The sequence below is a fragment of the Scomber scombrus genome, chromosome 20, assembly GCF_963691925.1.
Source record: "Scomber scombrus chromosome 20, fScoSco1.1, whole genome shotgun sequence".
Classification (NCBI taxonomy): Eukaryota; Metazoa; Chordata; class Actinopteri; order Scombriformes; family Scombridae; genus Scomber; species Scomber scombrus.
The window spans coordinates 24,436,164-24,454,175 of NC_084989.1; the positions used below are offsets into that span (position 1 = coordinate 24,436,164).

At 43.4% G+C, this 18,012-nt stretch overlaps 1 protein-coding gene across 1 annotated transcript in view; it reads left to right on the forward strand.

The window, feature by feature from the left end:
* LOC134002161 (dynein axonemal heavy chain 5-like) overlaps positions 1-17,524 on the forward strand; it is a 113,686-nt gene extending 96,162 nt beyond the window's left edge. The window contains 3 exon segments of the mRNA XM_062441446.1: positions 12,970-13,064; positions 14,752-15,153; positions 17,077-17,524. Coding sequence (XP_062297430.1) covers positions 12,970-13,064; positions 14,752-15,153; positions 17,077-17,524 — 945 coding nt within the window.
* Positions 17,525-18,012: the final 488 nt, after the last annotated feature.

An 18,012-nucleotide genomic window follows, 5' to 3' on the forward strand; every position in this document is an offset into this window, starting at 1 on the left:
GAAAGAGAGAAACTATGCGGCTGCTGGTATTTCAGATGTTATTTTTGGACATTTTCAGGAGCTGAAACGTCAAAACAAGCGGCTAACGAGCTAAAATACCAAAATCCATTTATTGAGCAGATGAGAAAGGAAGAGAGAGATGGAAGAAAGAAAAAAAAGACGATGAGAGAAGACGAATATTTTAGTGTTTGATTGAGCTGTTTTTGTTCATCTGTCGCTCATTAAGAAACATTTTCACACGTTTTGATCGTTCATGTTATCAGACAGCTGTGATTACTGCTGGTTTATGTCTAGTTTAGTCTGTTATTAATATTTATGAAGTACTTATATGTCAACATGGTTATTTTACATTCTGTCCAGTAGAGGGCATCCCACCAGGAAATAAGCCCATTGCTGCTCGGAGGCCAATAGTATCGGATCTGAGCAGCGCCATCTTGAATATTTCAGGTGCATGCTGGGAAAAATAAAAACAGGGATTCTACTTATATGGGCATCAGGAGGAGCATGAGGCGCCCTCCTGAACCTGTGAGCCAATCAACCTGTCAATCACGACGTAGCCACGCCCTAATGCATACCCTGCTTTATCATCACATATAAAATCAGGGAGGCCAAAATGTCCCAAATGAACATCATACTGCATTGAAGAAGGCTTTAAACTAGCGATTGAGACCATAAACACATTTTGAAAACGTTTACTGAAGTTAGAAATCAAGTGAGAAGTTGGTGAATTCTCCATTGACTTGTATAGAGACGGAAGTCCTTTTGACACCAAAACGGTCGCCCCCTGGTGGCCTTTTGATAGAATGCAGTTTTAAGTTACTTCCGCGTTGGCATCATTTCAGAGGACTGGAGCTCCCCACCTCGTAGGTAGAGAAGCTCCTTCCTTCCATCTTTCCTTTCCTTCCTTCTTCCTCTTTTCCTTCCTCTTTCCCTTCCTTCTTACTCCCTTCCTTCCTTCTTTCCTCCTTTCCTTCCTTCCTTCCTTCCTTCCTTCCTCCAAACATTTGTAGCACCTATACAAAGGTTCAGAGATCCTTTAACGTGACTTGGTTCTGTTACCTGGCTGCGTTGGCCAGGTGAGTTAGTCTGATGTAGCTGCTGCTGCTCGTCTCCATGGAAACACAACCGTTCAACTCACAAAACAAACTGAACTGAAGATGAACTTTGGTTCTTCTGGATTCTTGTTGGACAGCTGTGGACTCATAAAGGATGAAGCACATGCAACACACACACACACACACACACACACACACACACACACACACACACACACACACACACCTGCACATACAGGACACACAGACACACAGGTTGAATTAACTGGAGCGCAGCAGGGATTTGTCTGCTTTCCGGAAACTTTTGCAATTCAGGGAACAGAGCCAACCTGTTTGTGTGTGTGTGTGTGTGTGTGTGTGTGTGTGTGTGTGTGTGTGTGTGTGTGTGTGTGTGTGTGTGTGTGTGTGTGTGTGTGTGTGTGTGTGTGTGTGTGTGTGTGTGTGTGTGTGTGTAAAATACCCACATATGGAAAAGACACACACACGCAGAAACGGTAATTTTCTGGTGTAATAAACCTTTACAGCTTCAACTCTCATTCATAAAAAATCACTGGCTGCAGCTCCTCCCCCTTTACTTCTCCTTCTTCTTCTCCTCCTCTTCTTATTCTTCTTCTTCTTCTTCTCTTTCTTTTTCTGATTCTTCTGCTTCTTCTTCTACTTCTTCTTCTTCTTCCTCTCATTTCTCACATCTCTCCCATCATGCAAACTTCTTTTTACCTTTTTTTCTTTTTTACATTTTCACTGCTGTTACTAAAGTGATTGATGTTCCCCAGAGGAATGTTTCCTCTAGCGCCACCATGAGGTTGACTTTTCACTTCTTTATTAACATATCTTAACAACAACATCATCATCTGGTCAATTCCATTTGTTTTATGAGTTAATTAGAGCTGCAACTAATGTCAATTAATTAACCCTCCTGTTGCCCTATAGTCAAGGAAGGAATGGAGGAAGAAGGAAGGAAAGGAAGAAGGAAGGAGGGAGGGAGGGAGGAAAGAAGGAAGGAGGGAGGGAGGGAGGGAGAAAGGAAAAGAGGAAGGGAGGAAGAAAGGAAAGAAGGACAGAGGAAAGAAGAAATGGAGGAAGGTAGTGGGGAAGGAAAGAAAGAAAGGAGGAGGGAGGGTGGAAGGAAAGGAAGGACATACGGAAGGAAGGAAGTCAATTTGACCCGGGAGGACGACACAAAGGTTAAATTATTAAATATCACAGCCTCCGTTACACATCTTGTGTTTATGTATATATAAACACATCGTATATATTCTGTATAATTAATATTATCGGCCAATAAATTGATGTCAGAATTTCTTAATATTGGCTTCGGCCCCATAAACCCGTATCGGTCGTTTCCAGTAGAAACATGCAGCATCTGTTAGTCCTCAACTCAAAGTTAATTTGTATGTGTTTTAAAGTCCTGACTGTTTATGTGTAATTATCTTCCCTCTCCCTGAGCTCTGCAGGAAGGAAAGGAGGGAGGAAGGAAGGGAGGATGGAAGGGAGGGAGGATGGAAGGGAGGAAGAAGGAAGGAAAGGAGGGAGGAAGGAAGGGAGGAAGAAGGAAGGAAAGGAGGGAGGAAGGGAGGGAGGATGGAAGGGAGGAAGAAGGAAGGAAAGGAGGAGGAAGGAAGGGAGGATGGAAGGGAGGAAGAAGGAAGGAAAGGAGGGAGGAAGGAAGGACATAAAGAAGGAAGGAGGGTGGGAGGAAGGAAGGACAGAAGGAAGGAAGAAAGGGGGATGGAGGAAGGAGAGAAGGAGGGAGGGGAGGAAGGACAGATGGAAGGAAGGGAGGAAAGAAGGAAGGAAAGGAGGAGGGAGGGAAGGGCGTAAAGAAGGAGGGAGGAAGGAAGGAAGGACAGAAGGAAGGAAGGAAGGGAGGAAAGAAGGAAGGAAAGGAAGGAAGGAAGGACGTAAGAAGGAGGAGGAAGGAAGGAAGGAAGGAAGAAAGGGGGGTGGAGGAAGGAAAGAAGGAGAGAAGGAGGGAGGGAGGAAGGGACGAAGGAAGGGAGAAGAAGGAAAGAGAAGGGAGTTGAGGTTGAAGGAGGGAAGGAGGATGGGACGTAAGATTAGGGGTGGAGGAAGGAAGAAGGAGGGAGGGAGGAAGGACAGACGGAAGGAAGGAAGGAAGGGAGGAAAGAAAGAGAGAGCGTGTTTCTTCTCTGCTTGGTGAGATTTAGGCGTTACTCAGAGACTTCCGGCTGGCAGCAGGTCTGAAGCGATGAAGCGTCAAAGCTTCATAAAAATCAGTTTGACCTCCGAACGCTTGTAAAGCAGCTTTATCCTCCATAAATCCTGGATCAGTGCCGACTTTATGAGTTTATCACCTTGGTCTCGGTGGACTGGACTGTAAGCAGGGATCTGCATCAAAGACTCGTCCTCCATCAGCTGGCTCTCATTGGACCTTTAGCTCATCGTCATGTTGGAACATCTACTATCTCTCTTTCACTCTGTTTCCTTCACTATGATTCTCAGGCTTTATTTATGTCTTTTTCTCTTTCTGTTATATTACATTTCTTCCTCTCTCTCTTTCTCTCTCTCTTTCTCTCTTTCTCTGGTCTTCTAGCTTTTACATACTGACCATTAGAAGCTTATAATGGAAGTGAAGGAGGACTAAATCCACAGTCCTCCTTCTGTGGAAACATGGATTTAAAAGTCCTTAAAATTGACCTTGTCTGATTTGACTGTTCCTTCTTTCCTTTCCTTCTGTCCTTCCCCCCCTCCTTCCTTCTCTCTTTCTTTCCTTCCTCTCCTTTTCCTCCCTTCCTTCTTTCCTTCCTCCATCCTCTTTCTTCCTTCCTTCCGTCTGTCCTTCCTCCCTCACTCCTTCTCTCTTTCTTTCCTCCCTTCCTTCCTCCTTTCTTCCTTCCTTCTGTCCTTCCTTCCTACCTCCCTCTCTCCTTCTTTACGTCCCTCCTTCCTTCCTTCCTTCCTTCCTTCCTCCCTCCCTCCTTCTGTCTTTCTTTCCTCGCCATTACCTTCCTTCTTTCCTCTGTCCTTCCTTCCTCCCTTCCTCTTTTCCTCTCTCCCTCCCTCTCTCCTTCTTTCCTTCCTCCATCCCCCTTCCTTCCTCCCTGTCTCCTTCCTCCCTCCCTCCCTTCCTTCCTTCTTTCCTCCCTCCCTTCCTTCCTTCTTCTTCCCTTCCTTCCTTGCCTCGAGGACAACAGGAGGGTTAAAGTTTTCTCTAATCTATTTTCTTGACTACAGTGAGTGAATGAAAACATGCTGCTAGTGTTACTGTGTCTCACCCCCCCCCCCCCCCGGCCTTGAAAAGCATTGTGGGAGATTATAGGATCACATTAACTGCAGGCTGAGAGGAATCTAAATGACGTCAGTTCTCCTTCAGGATGGTTTATCGTTGACGTTCCTCAGGTGTCTTCTTACCGGTCCGAGTTGAAACTGTCGATGTCGCCTTTTCTCAGATTCAGTTCTCCGCATATAAACTATGAAATCATGTTTGGCTGTTTGCATCAGTGGGAGTTAACACCGTCTGCTGCTCCTGAACTGCTCCCTGTGCTGACAGAAGGTTACTGTCCCGCCGCACACCTGGAGCACAGCTGTTGACCCACACACACACACACACACACACACACACACACACACACACACACGATCCAAAACACACACATTCCACATGCTGGACTTTCCACTTCATACAAACACAGACTCACCAACACACCAGAAACAGTCGCTCAGGTTTGGCCTTTATTTGATTCATTCAGAGGAAGAAAGGGAATCAAACCTGTGACAAGCTGCAGGTTTGTGGTCGCTGAATGTCCCACTACTGTTAACCCTCCCTCAAATTGACCCCATCTCTTTTAACTGTTCCTTCTTTCATTCCTTCCTCCCTCTTTCTTTAATTTTTCCTTCGTTCTCTCCCTCCTTCCCTCTTTCTTTGCTCCCTTTTCCTTCCATCCTTCTTTCCTTAATTCCTTCCTTCCATCCTTCTTGCTTCCTTCTTGCTTCCTTCCTTCCTTCTTTCCTTCCTCTTCTACTTACTTCCTTCCTGTTTTCCTCCCTCCTTACTCCTTTCCTTCCTCCCTTCCTTCCTCTTTTCCTCCCTCCCTCCTTACTCCTTTCCTTCCTTCCTTTCCTTCCTTCCTTTCTTCCTTCCTTCCTCCCTTCCTCCTCTACTTACTTCCTTCCTCTTTTCCTCCCTCCTTTCCTTTCTTTCTTCCTTCCTTCCCTCATTACTCCTTTCTTTCCTCCCTTCCTTCCTTCCTCCCTCCCTCCCTCCCTCCCTCCTTACTCCTGTCCTTCCTTCTTTCCTTCCTTCCTCTCTTCCTCCCTCCCTCTCTCCTTACTCCTGTCCTTCCTTCTTTCCTTCCTTCCTTCCTTCCTTGACCTGAGGACAACAGGAGGGTTAAACTGTAGATCGGTGGTGAAAAGTAACAAAGTACATTCACTAAAGCATTTTACTTAAGTACAAATATCTTGACATTGTATTTGAGTATTTCCATTCCTACTTTACATTTCCACTCGACTACATGTCTGAGAAGTGGAGGACTTTTGTCTGTAAGGTTGCTGCCTTTTCACTGTGGTAACGGATCATTCCTCTCCTCTGTGGGTGTTTAAAACCAACAAACCCAGCCCTTGGCTCATCAGGTGGGCACTCAGTCTGCAGGAATTCACTTGCACTGTGGAATACAGGAAAGGAAAGTACAGCGCTGTGCCAGATGCCCTCTCCTGAGCCCCAGCAGTACAGTATGTGCTTCCATCAGGTCTGCCTCCTCCTGACCATCAAAGGAGCTTCTCATTTGCAACGAGGCCATGTGGAAGGCACAACAGCAACACTTTGAATACCAGGCGCTGTATCAAAAGGTTGTGGGAAAACAGCAAAGTCATAATCAACTCATCTACCATGTTATCATGCTCCCATATAAAACCATATATGAACTTTATGAACTTGGATTTGATGGTTTTTGTTTCCCAAGAGCTCCAAACAAAACGTCTACCTTCTGGTTATGTGGACTCCAGGTTGGTGGAACTGAACCCTTTTAGAAAGGCAACTGCAGCTTTGCTATGTCGGGAACCAGCATAAGTACTGGGAGAAACACTTCCCAGAAATCCAGTTTGCTATTAACTCAGCGGTCCAGAAGTCCACTGAGTTTTCATTCGCTGGATGTGGTGCTTCAACCTTAAGAGCCTGCTACTGACACACCTATACCAAGATTGTGCAGCCATGTTCCTTTGTTTCCAAAAACCTGGACCCTGCACGATGTCACCAGAAAATAAACTATGAAAAACACAGTCGAGACGTGGAGTTAGAGAAAACTCTGCTAATCTAACACTCAAGACCTGCAGGAGCAAAAGCATGTTCTGGACAAATGAGGATCCTCTTGAAGGAGGATTCAGAAGAGGAGGACTTAAATCCATACATAAATCAAAGCCTTGGAATGTAATTAAACCACAGCACCTTACGTTTGGTCGGCTGTGTAGCAACCAGCCCATCAGAATTACATAAACGCTCACCTGTCTCAAGAGTTCAGTCGTGTTTCCACAGTTAAAACACACAATCATGCAATAACCCCCCCCTCCCCCCCAAATACAACCCAAAAAAACTGTAGTATGAAACAAACCTCCACTGTAATCTATACTCAAGCATAAGCCTTTTCTCTGGAGTCTCTGTCAGGAGAAGGAATAACCAGGTGGATGTTTCCTAACGAGTTTGTCCAGGAGTTTTCAGGCTAAGGCCAACTCTGGAAACCTACCTTAAAACCTTTGAGAAAACTACAGCTCCCAGAAGCATGATCTGCAGGATGCCACACATATATATTAATAATGCTTACTTAGTCACCATGGATGTGTAGTCTCTGCACACTAACATGAACCATTGTGATAATCTGGAAATGTTACATCATTATTTACAACAGAGACCAAATTTCACACACTACTACAGGAAAAACATCTTAAAGACAAATAGCTGAGGACTGAGGCTCAGTAGGTAGAGAGGCTCGTCAGCTAATCGAAAGATCAGTGGTTCAATTTCCAGCTACTCCAGTCTGCATGTCAAAGTGTCCTCGGGCAAGATACCGAACCCCAAATTGCTCCAGAAGGCTGCGCCATTGGTGTGTGAATGATTAGAAACGTCTACAGATGAGCTGGCACCTTGCATGGGAACCTCTGTGTATGAATGATCGGTGAATGGCTTTGAGTGGTCAGAATACGATATAAATGCATTTGACTACAGCTAGATCCTCAGATGGGAAGCACCCCCACCCCCCACCCCCACCAACCCATCCCATCCCGCCCACCACTTGGTTCCCAGAGCTCACTGGCAAATACAGATGTGGTTCTTGCAATCATTGTGACATCAACAGAGACAAGACATTTGTGGATATTTTTAGACATTTCAATGCTGATGCTTTGCTGTTACACAACATATGTTGTTTGTAGACTTGAATGAGAGTGTGGCTGTTTCTACATCCGCCACAAAGATTGGTTGAACACCAAATGCTATTAAGACCCACAACCCCAATTACACCACTGCACAGTACAACCAGGCTGAGCCACACTAACCCAGACGCTTTGAAAGCCACGGCCATCGAGGTCATTGCAAAAAATGCAAAGGGGTGGTGACAGACTACAAAGCTCCTCCAACAGGAGACGGTTTGGATTCATACCCTCGGGGCAACTTCCTGTCCAGCCCTAAATGAGGAAATTGACTTCTTATAACTTCTTTGTCATGGGATAGAGCATCTTTGTGATTTTTTTTTTTAACTATGTTTCGTGAGGAATACTGTGATGTTGTACTGTTTGAACTCTGATTCAGTGTTATGACCCGGCTCTTTGGCCACAACAAACAGGGAGACACACCATGTAGTTTTAACAAAACATAAGTTTATTTTTAACAAAGTAAATAACTTATAGTCTGCACTAATGATTAACAAGATGTGAGGTGTGGATACCAGTGTAATCAGTAGTGCTGGGTTTGCATGAGTGATGAGATGGTGTGGCTATAGTTTGATAGTTCAATAAAAGCAAAGCAAAAAGGAAACTACGGCAACACAACAACAAACAGGCTGCCTCTAGGAAGGAACAGAGAGAGAGCTGCCAGCTGCAGCCAGGCTTTATAAACCTGGGAACACTGCTGGCCCTCAGGTGTGTTAATCACCACCTGTACAGACATAGCAGACAGGTCAACCACAGCACGATGACACTAGGGGTCATCACACACAGAAAACAGAAAGGCTAACAGCTCTTTCTGCTGCTCAAAAGTCAAACCAGCTGTCGCATAAAACTTATATGTAACACACCTCAAACAGTGCAACAAAACCTCATCCTTACATTTTTTTTACTCCTCCACAACAAAGTCTTAATGGTCCACTGTTTGCACTAGCTGCTCCTTTTTATCCTGATAGGAAGCCATAATTACAAATGACCGATACAGACAGTAATGTGTTCAGTGTTAGATACGCACTTAGAGAAATTAACATCCTCCCTCAGAGAATTTCCTCCCAACTACCTAAAAAAAATGCTAAAACCCCCACTCGTACACATTATGTGGCTTGCAGCAGGTATTTACACGCTGAGAACTTGTAAACTGACTTGCAGGCAACCCCACACAATCACGCGGATGAGCCCCTGAGACAGTTGTATGAAAACAACAGATCTTAACCACATCGCCACAGCCCTAAAAAAGAAACAAATAGATGCAACCCAAAGGGGAAACTTCACTACAGCCTAACAGTGAAATGTCTGTACATAAGTGTATCAAAACAGTACCAATTACCCTTTGAACGGTACACGACACCCGGTCAGAAACCAATGCTTTGTGCAGAAAAACACATGGTGTCTCTCCCAAAAACCAGACTAAACCAAAGCAAAACCAACCATCAAAACAGCCATGGCCACAAAACAGACAGTCCAAAAGCAAGCACACAGCTGGACTAGATCAGCTAATCAGTGTGCCCAATCAACACCATGCGCCCGCTGCTACCTGAGGCACAAACAAGCTTTGTGACAGACTAACCCTAATGTACCAGCCACCATTTGTTATGACCCGGCTCTTTGGCCACAGTAAACAGGGAGACACTACACAGCTCTAACAAAAGATACGTTTATTTTTTAAACAAAGTAAATAACTTAAAGTCTCAGTTAACAAGATGTGAGGTGTAGATACCAGTGTAATCTGTAGTGTTGGTTTGCATGAGTGATGAGATGGTGTGCGTATGTTGTAAGTTGCATAAAAGCAAAAAGGAAACTACAGCAACACAACAAAACACAGTGTGTCTGCAGGGAGAAGCAGAGAGAGCTGCCAGCTGCAGCCAGGCTTTATAAACCTGGGAACACTGAGGGAACTTCAGGTGTGCTAATCACCACCTTTACAGACATGGCAGACAGGTCAACCACATGTTTACCTTTATGTGATGGTGGATGGCAGATAGGCCAAGAGGAAACAGGGGAAGAGAGAGGCAGCAAATGTCCATCAGACCAGGGACGCTGCCATTATGTGTCATGTGTACGGTTGGGTACTTTTACGTCGGTACTACCGAGTATTGATTCACGTTAAATCAAGCGATGCCGAATTTTGATACATCCAGAGGGATCATTCTGCAGCAGAACACGTGACAGAGCAGAGAGATGAGTTTTTTATTCTGTGTCTGTGGGTGCAGTTCTGCCTTTCACCACCAGTAGCGCCAGATGAGAAATATCATAAACATTACACCTACTAAACTCAGTCAAGGTGTCACTATATTTAACTATAATAGCGCTAAAATTACACAGATGCATTGTGGGAAACTGTGTATAAATATGTTTAGAAGAAATATGGTTAATATAGTCTGAATAACCCATGTAAATATATATATTTATATTTATATATATATATATATTGCACTTGTTATACATGTTTTAAATATTTATTTGGTATATATATCATATTTACACTGTATTTTACTCATATTTTCTTTCTTATACTTGCACCCTTTATATTTATATTTTTTGGGTTTCATTTTTTTTTGTGTGTTAAATATATCTTTTCTGGACCGGTACCACTAACATTTCACTACACATTGTACTGTGTATAATTGTGTTTGATAATTATAATCTATTTTTATATGTTCATATTTTCATGCCTTTATATTGTTTTTAAAATATTTAAAAATAAATAGACATACAATTTTAAAAGTAAGAATTTAGGATTTTTGATACTTCAGGAGTTACCGAAATGAAGTACTGTTGGTTACCGATACCGAACACTGGGTACCAGTACCGGTACTGGTATCGGTTCAAATGTGAAAGGCACCCAACCCTCATGTGACTCATGTGCGGTAAACACTCGACCACCAAGATGCTCCAACATTACCAGCATTTCTTGACCCAGTGAAGAATCCCTGCTTTTCCTTCATCATGTGGAGAGAACAGAGATCACCAGAACCAGTAAGTTTGTGCAGCTTCCAACACATGACGTTTATATTTAAATTGCATTAATGATGTTAAAAAAGTCTTTAAGATCTGAAGCATTTTAACTGTGACATTAGTTATTGAGTTGAAACCATAGACTGTATATAAGAAATGGACGTAACATCCGTGACGTCACCCATTGGTTTGTGGACTGCTGCTCGGAGGCCAATAGTATCAGATCTGAGCAGCGCCATCTTGAAAATTTCAGGTGCATGCTGGGAAAAATAAAAACATGGATTCTACTGATATGGGCATCATGAGGAGCATGAGGCGCCCTCCTGAACCTGTAAACCAATCAACCTGTCAATCACCACGTAGCCACGCCCTAATGCATACCCTGCTTTATCGTCACATATAAAATCAGGGAGGCCAAAATGTCCCAAATGAACATCATACTGCATTGAAGAAGGCTTTAAACTAGCGATTGAGACCATAAACACATTTTGAAAACGTTTACTGAGGTTAGAAATCAAGTGAGAAGTTGGTGAATTCTCCATTGACTTGTATAGAGACGGAAGTCCTTTTGACACCAAAACGGTCGCCCCCTGGTGGCCTTTTGATAGAATGCAGTTTTAAGTTACTTCCGCGTTGGCCTCATTTCAGAGGACCGGAACTCCCCGCTTGCTTGAAACATATTTTTCCTTTGCTTTAGTTTGTGAGCAGCCTGATGGGTGAGCTACTGAGGTTCATAAGCTAGCATGCTGGCTAGCTTATGAACCAAAATAGCTTTCCAGACAATTTAGTTTAACAGAAACAAAGGGAACAGATATGGAAACATTGTGATGTGTTTATTTAACAAGAGGCAGCTGCATCATGTAATAAACTCCTGATTTAACTAGACAGCATCAACCAAGCAAATGAGGCAGAGGAGGCGGCAACTCTGATAACTTCTCTTATTTCCTCTCAGGTGGTAAATGGATGCTCGTGTGAGAACAAGAACAAACATGAAGCCATTCCACTGAGAGAAGGTAGGCTGGACTCAAACACAGCAGCTTTAAAAACATTTATTCAAATTCAGATAAACTTCATCAGATGTGTTGTTGTGTTCTTTGTTACGATGTTAGAGCTGAAATCTGTAATTATTTAGAGAAATGATTGTAGTTACCTTCTTCCCTCCAGTGGTATCTGTCCACTTAGTGAGGTTATGTTGAGTTCAGGTTCTGGGGTTGAGTGGGTTCATCTTATAGAGATGCAATGATTAGTTGATCAACAGAAACTTAATCAGCAAGTGTTCTGATAAGAGTTTTGCTCATTTTAAGGCAGCTTACTTTGGGTTGAAGACATTACAACTACAGCATTTCTCTCTGTTTTCTGCCAGTTTATAGACAGAAGTTTTAATTGATTGATTGAGAAAATATTCAGTTTAGTTTCAGCCCTAACGTCTCGCAAAAAGAGAGATAGAAAGAGATAAGAAGTACTGCAACTGAAGAAACAAAAACAAAGGATTACATTAATAAAAAGAGGTTTTCGGAAGTGATTTCTTCTGATGTCGGTGAGTTAGTTTCAGAGCTGATGTCCTGATGGTACACACTTGTTCCTGAATCTGAACTTAGGATATGGATATTGGATATTTTTGTTTATTTTTAGTCACCGCCACAATATCAACCTGTTAGTATTTTACATTAAAATACATTTAATAGTTAAAGTCTTCTTGTTGATTACTTTGCCTGATGGAAAGGAGAATATATCAGTATAGCGAATTTCAACAACAAGGCATTAAGACAAAAAGTAAAAGAAACAGAAGACGATATAAAAAATACATTTAAATACAATAAAAGAGTTAAATAAGATGGATAAAACAGAAGAAAGTCATTATCACTGGAGTCTTCAGCCTCGATTTAAAACAACAGAGTTTTATAGCCCCTTTTTAACCCTCCTGTTGTCCTCGAGTCAAGGAAGGAAGGGAGGAAGAAGGAAGGAAGGGAGGAAGAAGGAAGGGAGGGAGGAAGGAGGAAGGAAGGGAGGAAAGGAGGAAGGAAGGGAGGAAGATGGAAGAAGAGGAGGGAGGAAGGAAGGAAGGAAGGAAGGTAGGGAAAGAAGGGAAGGATGAAGGAAGGGAGGAGGGAAGGAAGGAGGGAGGAGAGGAAGGAAAGGAAGGAAGGAGGGAGGGATGAAAGAAGGAATGAAGGAGGGAGGGAGAAAGGAAAAGAGGAAGGAAGGAAGGAAAGAAGGAACAGTCAAAACAGACGGGGTAAATTTGACCCGGGAGGACGACACGAAGGTTAGAGTATAAATAAAAGGTAAATGAATAAGGAGATTTTGTCAAGCTAGTGAAGATATAAAAACCTGTCAGTCATAATATTATAACTCAGAGCATCATCTGCAGACAGCCGGACCAGGTGAGCCGGGTCCAGCTGTAGAGCTGAAACCTTTCTTTATATGTGCACCATAGTGGATCATCTCAGCTCAGATAAACCTTGTGAGGAAACTATTTGATGTTCTGTTTTTGAAATTCCACACTAACAAATTCCACTCTGAGGGAAATCCAATGCAAATGTGTCCATACCCTCAATCCCACCAGCCATTCACGGAAACCCAAATCCGTGTCTCCCTTCAGCTTGTTTTGAATACACCAGATGTAAACTTGGACTCTCTGCCCGCCATGCAAATCCACAGGTGGGTCCAGTTTAAAATGAGCTTGTGGTGAAGAAGAAGAAGAGAAAAAAAGCCCAAATTACAAACAGGAGATCCTCTTGAATGCAAAACCAGAAGAGGATGGATGTTGTTTAGATGCAACACCAGGCTGGAAACACACATGTGTGATGGAGGTGTGGAAAACCTAAATGTAGATACGAGAATTAAATCTGTTTAGAGGAACAATCTGTGTTTAAACTCTGTGAATGATTGGCTTTGCAGTCATTAATCTTTGGCTGCTTATTGGTCATCAGTGGAGATCAGGTACACAGACCAGAGGAATGGTTTCAGCATGTTAAAAAACAAAGAAAAGAAGCACCGTGTGACTCTATAAAGCAGCTTTAGTGTTCGTGATGTGCAAACAGGACAGAGGGAAGCACTTAAATATGTCATAGGTCAACTATGAGTCACAGCTTCCTGGAGGAAACAGCCAATCAGAGAGCATCAGATTCTGTTAGGCAGTTAACGGCTCAGTTATTCAATTCACTTTTAGATTTTGGATCAATTCAGAGGTTTTGATGGTGATCATATTTTTGGTTGCATGTTGAGAAGAAACCAAAAAACAAGGTTAAAGTTGAAACTGATTGAACAAAGCTCACTCCCTCCAGGATGTTGCAGTTTTTAAAAAAAATTATTATTATTGTAGCCAAAAGTTGTTGATTTTGCAGCAGATTTTCTCAGAAATTGTGCTGTCTGTGCAGTAAAATGACAGGAATTGGGAAAATTGGCAAGCAAAGGAAAATGATTCAGTTTTTAAAACCTACAACAGTGTAGAGTCGTATGTACTGACCTCCTGCTTATGACAGAAACTATATTTCAGAGCTAATGTTGAGCTCAAAGTTTCTCCAACAAATACGGTACTTGAGTTCATTTATAACCTTTTATTAAAGCTACTCTTACCTTTCTTGCATTTCACACAGCACATTGAAAAACCTTCCACAGACATCCCAACCTGCAGAAAGTCATCTTTGTCATCGATCGTGCTAATAAGCAGTAACACAGAGCTATAAGGACGCTTTGCTCTCACACGCGCTGCATTTGTAGTCACACAAACACACACACATGCGCAGTCACTCTCTAGTGTGCGCTCTTGCTCGTTTACTCCAGATTGTATCTCATTTGTGGGCGTCAGGGAGCCGCTATCAATATGCGGGAGACTCCCGGAACTTCCGGGAGAGTTGGGATGTCTGCCTCCGCGAACGCGCACTATATATATATATATATAGTTTTCTTTTTCCCCCATGGGAGCAGCTGGAGGTGGGAGCCGTGGCTGCTTTTGTCGTTAATTGTCAGTCGCTACTGGCTGTTAATCTCCGTGGATCATGGATGTATTATAATGCCGACAGACTCTCCCAGGTACGCGCGCGATTACATAATGTGGAAGGGGAAAACAGACAGGTTGCTCGGCCAATCATATCATTCGGACCGAATATTATGAGAATGGAATAATGATTAGTTTCTATGCCTGGTGGATTTCTCTAACATTTTAGAGCCATTACCTAAAACAAAAAAAATGTGTAAAAATGCAACAAAGGTAAGGGTAGCTTTAACGAGTCCGACACACATCCAGAAACCCACCGCAACTTTGAAATTCATTTGCATATGTCATCATCATGATTCAAACAGAAGGTGATGAAGAACATGAATCTCTCTGTTTTAATTTCTGCAGATCCCAGAAACCTGTTCCCATGTTGAAGATGAACCAGTCTGAAGTGAACCACACCTCCAGAGCCGACCTCACTGCTTTCTATGAATCATCAGCAGCCTTGTTCACAGTGAACCTGCTGGTGTCTCTCCCCGCCAACGTCTTCGTGGTGCAGCTGATGGTGAGAGGATTGGTCGGGGCCGTCGCCTCAGAGCTCTTCGCTCTGAATCTGGCCGTGGCTGAGATCATCTTCTGCATGTCGACGGCCTACCTGATCATACACTTCCTGCTGAGGCTGGCGCATAACGCAGGCTTACTGGTGCTGCAGTATTTCATACGGATGATGTTCATTTCGCGGCCCGTCTTCCAGGGATGCATCTGCCTGGAGCGCTACCTGGCCGTGGTGTATCCCACCGTCTTCCTCAGGTGAGTCAAGGAAGTGACTAATGAGCTCTGAGGAGTCTGAGGACATTTATTTTGTAGTTTCACTGTAAATCAGAATAATAAAAAGGCACAAAGCGATGGAGTCTTTACATTAGTCCTACCGTTTCTTTACTGTCGAGTAAAGATTTTTAACCCTCCTGTTCAGTCAAGGAAGGAAGGGAGGAAGAAGGAAGGGGAGGAATGAAGGAAGGAAGGAAAAGGAGGGAGAAAGGAAAAAAAGGAAGGGAAGAAGGAAGGAAGGAGGGAAGAAAAGTAGAAAGGGGGATGGAGGAAGGAAAGAAGGGAGGGAGGAAAGAGAGAGGAAGGAAAGAGAGGGAGAAGGAGGGAGGAAAGAAGGAACAGTCAAAACAGACGGGGGCAATTTGACCCGGGAGGACGACACAAAGGTTAAATACTTTTTTGAAGAACTTCATCATTTGAAATCAGACTGACCTCGGAGCAGCACGTCTGTGACAGATTTATATCAAAACAAAAATGGATCTTTGAGTTTTATCCTAATATTTTTATCAGCTCAGTGCAGAATTAGAATCAGTAAAAATCTGACAGATGGAAACATCCTAACAGCAACATATCGGTCTGTTGATAAACCAATATGAGAAGATTAAAAAAATAAAGCCATCATCTGTGCTGTTGTAATGTCAGCTGTAGGCAGGGGGCACTGTTGTTCACATTAACAGTGAATCAGCTGTTAGCGGCTCCTGTAATATTACTCGTTACTGTGATACTGAAACTTCAACTGGTTTCTAAGTAGATTTATGATAGATAGATGTTTACTGGTGATGACATCAGAGGTGATGATATCCTCGGGAAGCGTAACTCACACTGATTTATGACTCGCAGAAGGATTTTTGACTTCGCCTCACGCTGTTTCTTTGCCTCACCCATATCTCTAGCGCCCCCTGGGGAGATATTTGGCTGAAAGTATGTAACAGATAGAAGATAGACTCCCATCCGAATGAGATGCAGTTGAGTTCTGAAAAAGTTAGTAAAAGGTCAATTTGTGTTATTTTGTAGAAGTAATGTGTCTGTTGATTGTCATTCTTAACTGAGCAAAGTGAAGCTGTTAATGTTCCTCAGTCAGTTTTTTACTGTAATGATTAAATACTTTAATAACTTCATTGAACTTTAAGTCCAAACATTAGACTGAAAGTTTGTATTCTGTACTGTGTGAAGTTTGGTACCAATTCTTTTTCTTTTTATAATCAAATATCTAAAAGGATAACAGCTTAGGCAAGGTACTTTTGAGCCACTATTGAAATGTTTGGAATGCTAATATGGATATGCAGTTTGTTGTTGACGCTTATGCGTGCATCGTTTACATGATTTCGAAGGCAGAAAGAGAGATAGCGTTGTTGGTAAGTAATGCCCATAGAGAAGCGTCAAAGGAAGGGAATGTTAATGGGAAAGAGGCTTTATTGCATGACACCCCCCTCCCCCCCCCCCACCCCCCCAAGATTGTCCGATCCACATTTTTAATGCCTCGTACAGGATGAACTAACTGAGTGGTTTTTTGCAGTGGTGGAGTGAGGCCTTGAAATCCACCGGGAATGTTTTCCCCGGCCCCTGTGTTTTGTCCCAACTGGTTTCCAATTTAACTGGTTTCCTTACCGAACAGCTCCAGCTTGTGTTGCGCTTCCGTTAGCAGATTCGTCACAAATTCACAAACATACAGCATATTACTGGAGATTTTTTTATCGGTGTCACTGGACCCGCGTACATTGCATGACTGAATTTTGAGTGGCTCATGACAGTAGAGGGCCGGTCTGCAGAGTCTTCATGACGTCGCCAGCCTACTGGGAATTGTCCCGTCTCTCCCGATGGCCCACCCCGCCTTTGCTTTCTTCATATTACATCATATTTATTCTTTATTCTGCTCATTTGTTTATCAGTGTTTCTTCTCTGCAGGTTCAAACCTCTCCGCTACAGGTTGCTGCTCTGCATGGCTGACTGGCTGCTGGTCCTGCTGTACTGCACCATCCCAACCTTCGTCCTCTCCTATACACAGTCAACATATCTAATCATAGCCAAGTCCCTGTTCTTCCTGCTGCTCATCTTCTACTGCGGCGTTCATGTTCTCTGTGTGCTGAAGCAGCCTGGACCTGGAGACGGGGACCGTGAGAGTCACAACAGCATGAAGAGGAAAGCCTTCACGATCATTATGATCACCATGGTGTTCACCAGCATCACTGAGCTGATCCAGGTCTTCATGTTGGCTCCGACGCTGCTGTATGCATCGCAGCGGGTCGCTCTGTCCATGTTGTTATTGAGCGAAGGCGTCAGCATCGTCGGAGGCTTCATCACTCCTCTGCTGTTCCTGCACAGAGCCGGAAAAATACCCTGCGTGAAGTTCTGAGTTTGATTTGATTTATTTTGTGTCGTGCTCCCGGGTCAAATTGACCCCGTCTGTTTTGTCTGTTTTGACTGTTCCTTCCTTCCTTCCTTCCTCCCTTCCTTCTTTCCTTTCATCCCTTCCTTCCTCCCCCCTTTTCTCTTTCTTTCCTCTTCCCTACCTTCCTCCCTTCCTTCTTTCCTTCCTTCCTCCCTTCCTCTTTTCCTTTCTCCCTCCCTCCCTCCTACCTTCTTTCCTCCGTCCTTCTTTCCTTTCCTTGCTCCCTTCCTTCTTTCCTTTCCTCCCTTCCTTCCTCCCTCCTTTTCTTCCTTCCTTCCTTCCTTCCTTCCCTCCCTTCCTTCCTTCCTTCCTTCGATCATTCCTTCCTTCTTTCCATGCTTCCATCTTTCCTTCCTTCCTTGACTCGAGGACAACAGGAAGGTTAAACCTATCCCTTCTCCACTACTCAAATAACAATCAGTCTTCCCATACATATTTACATATTTACATAT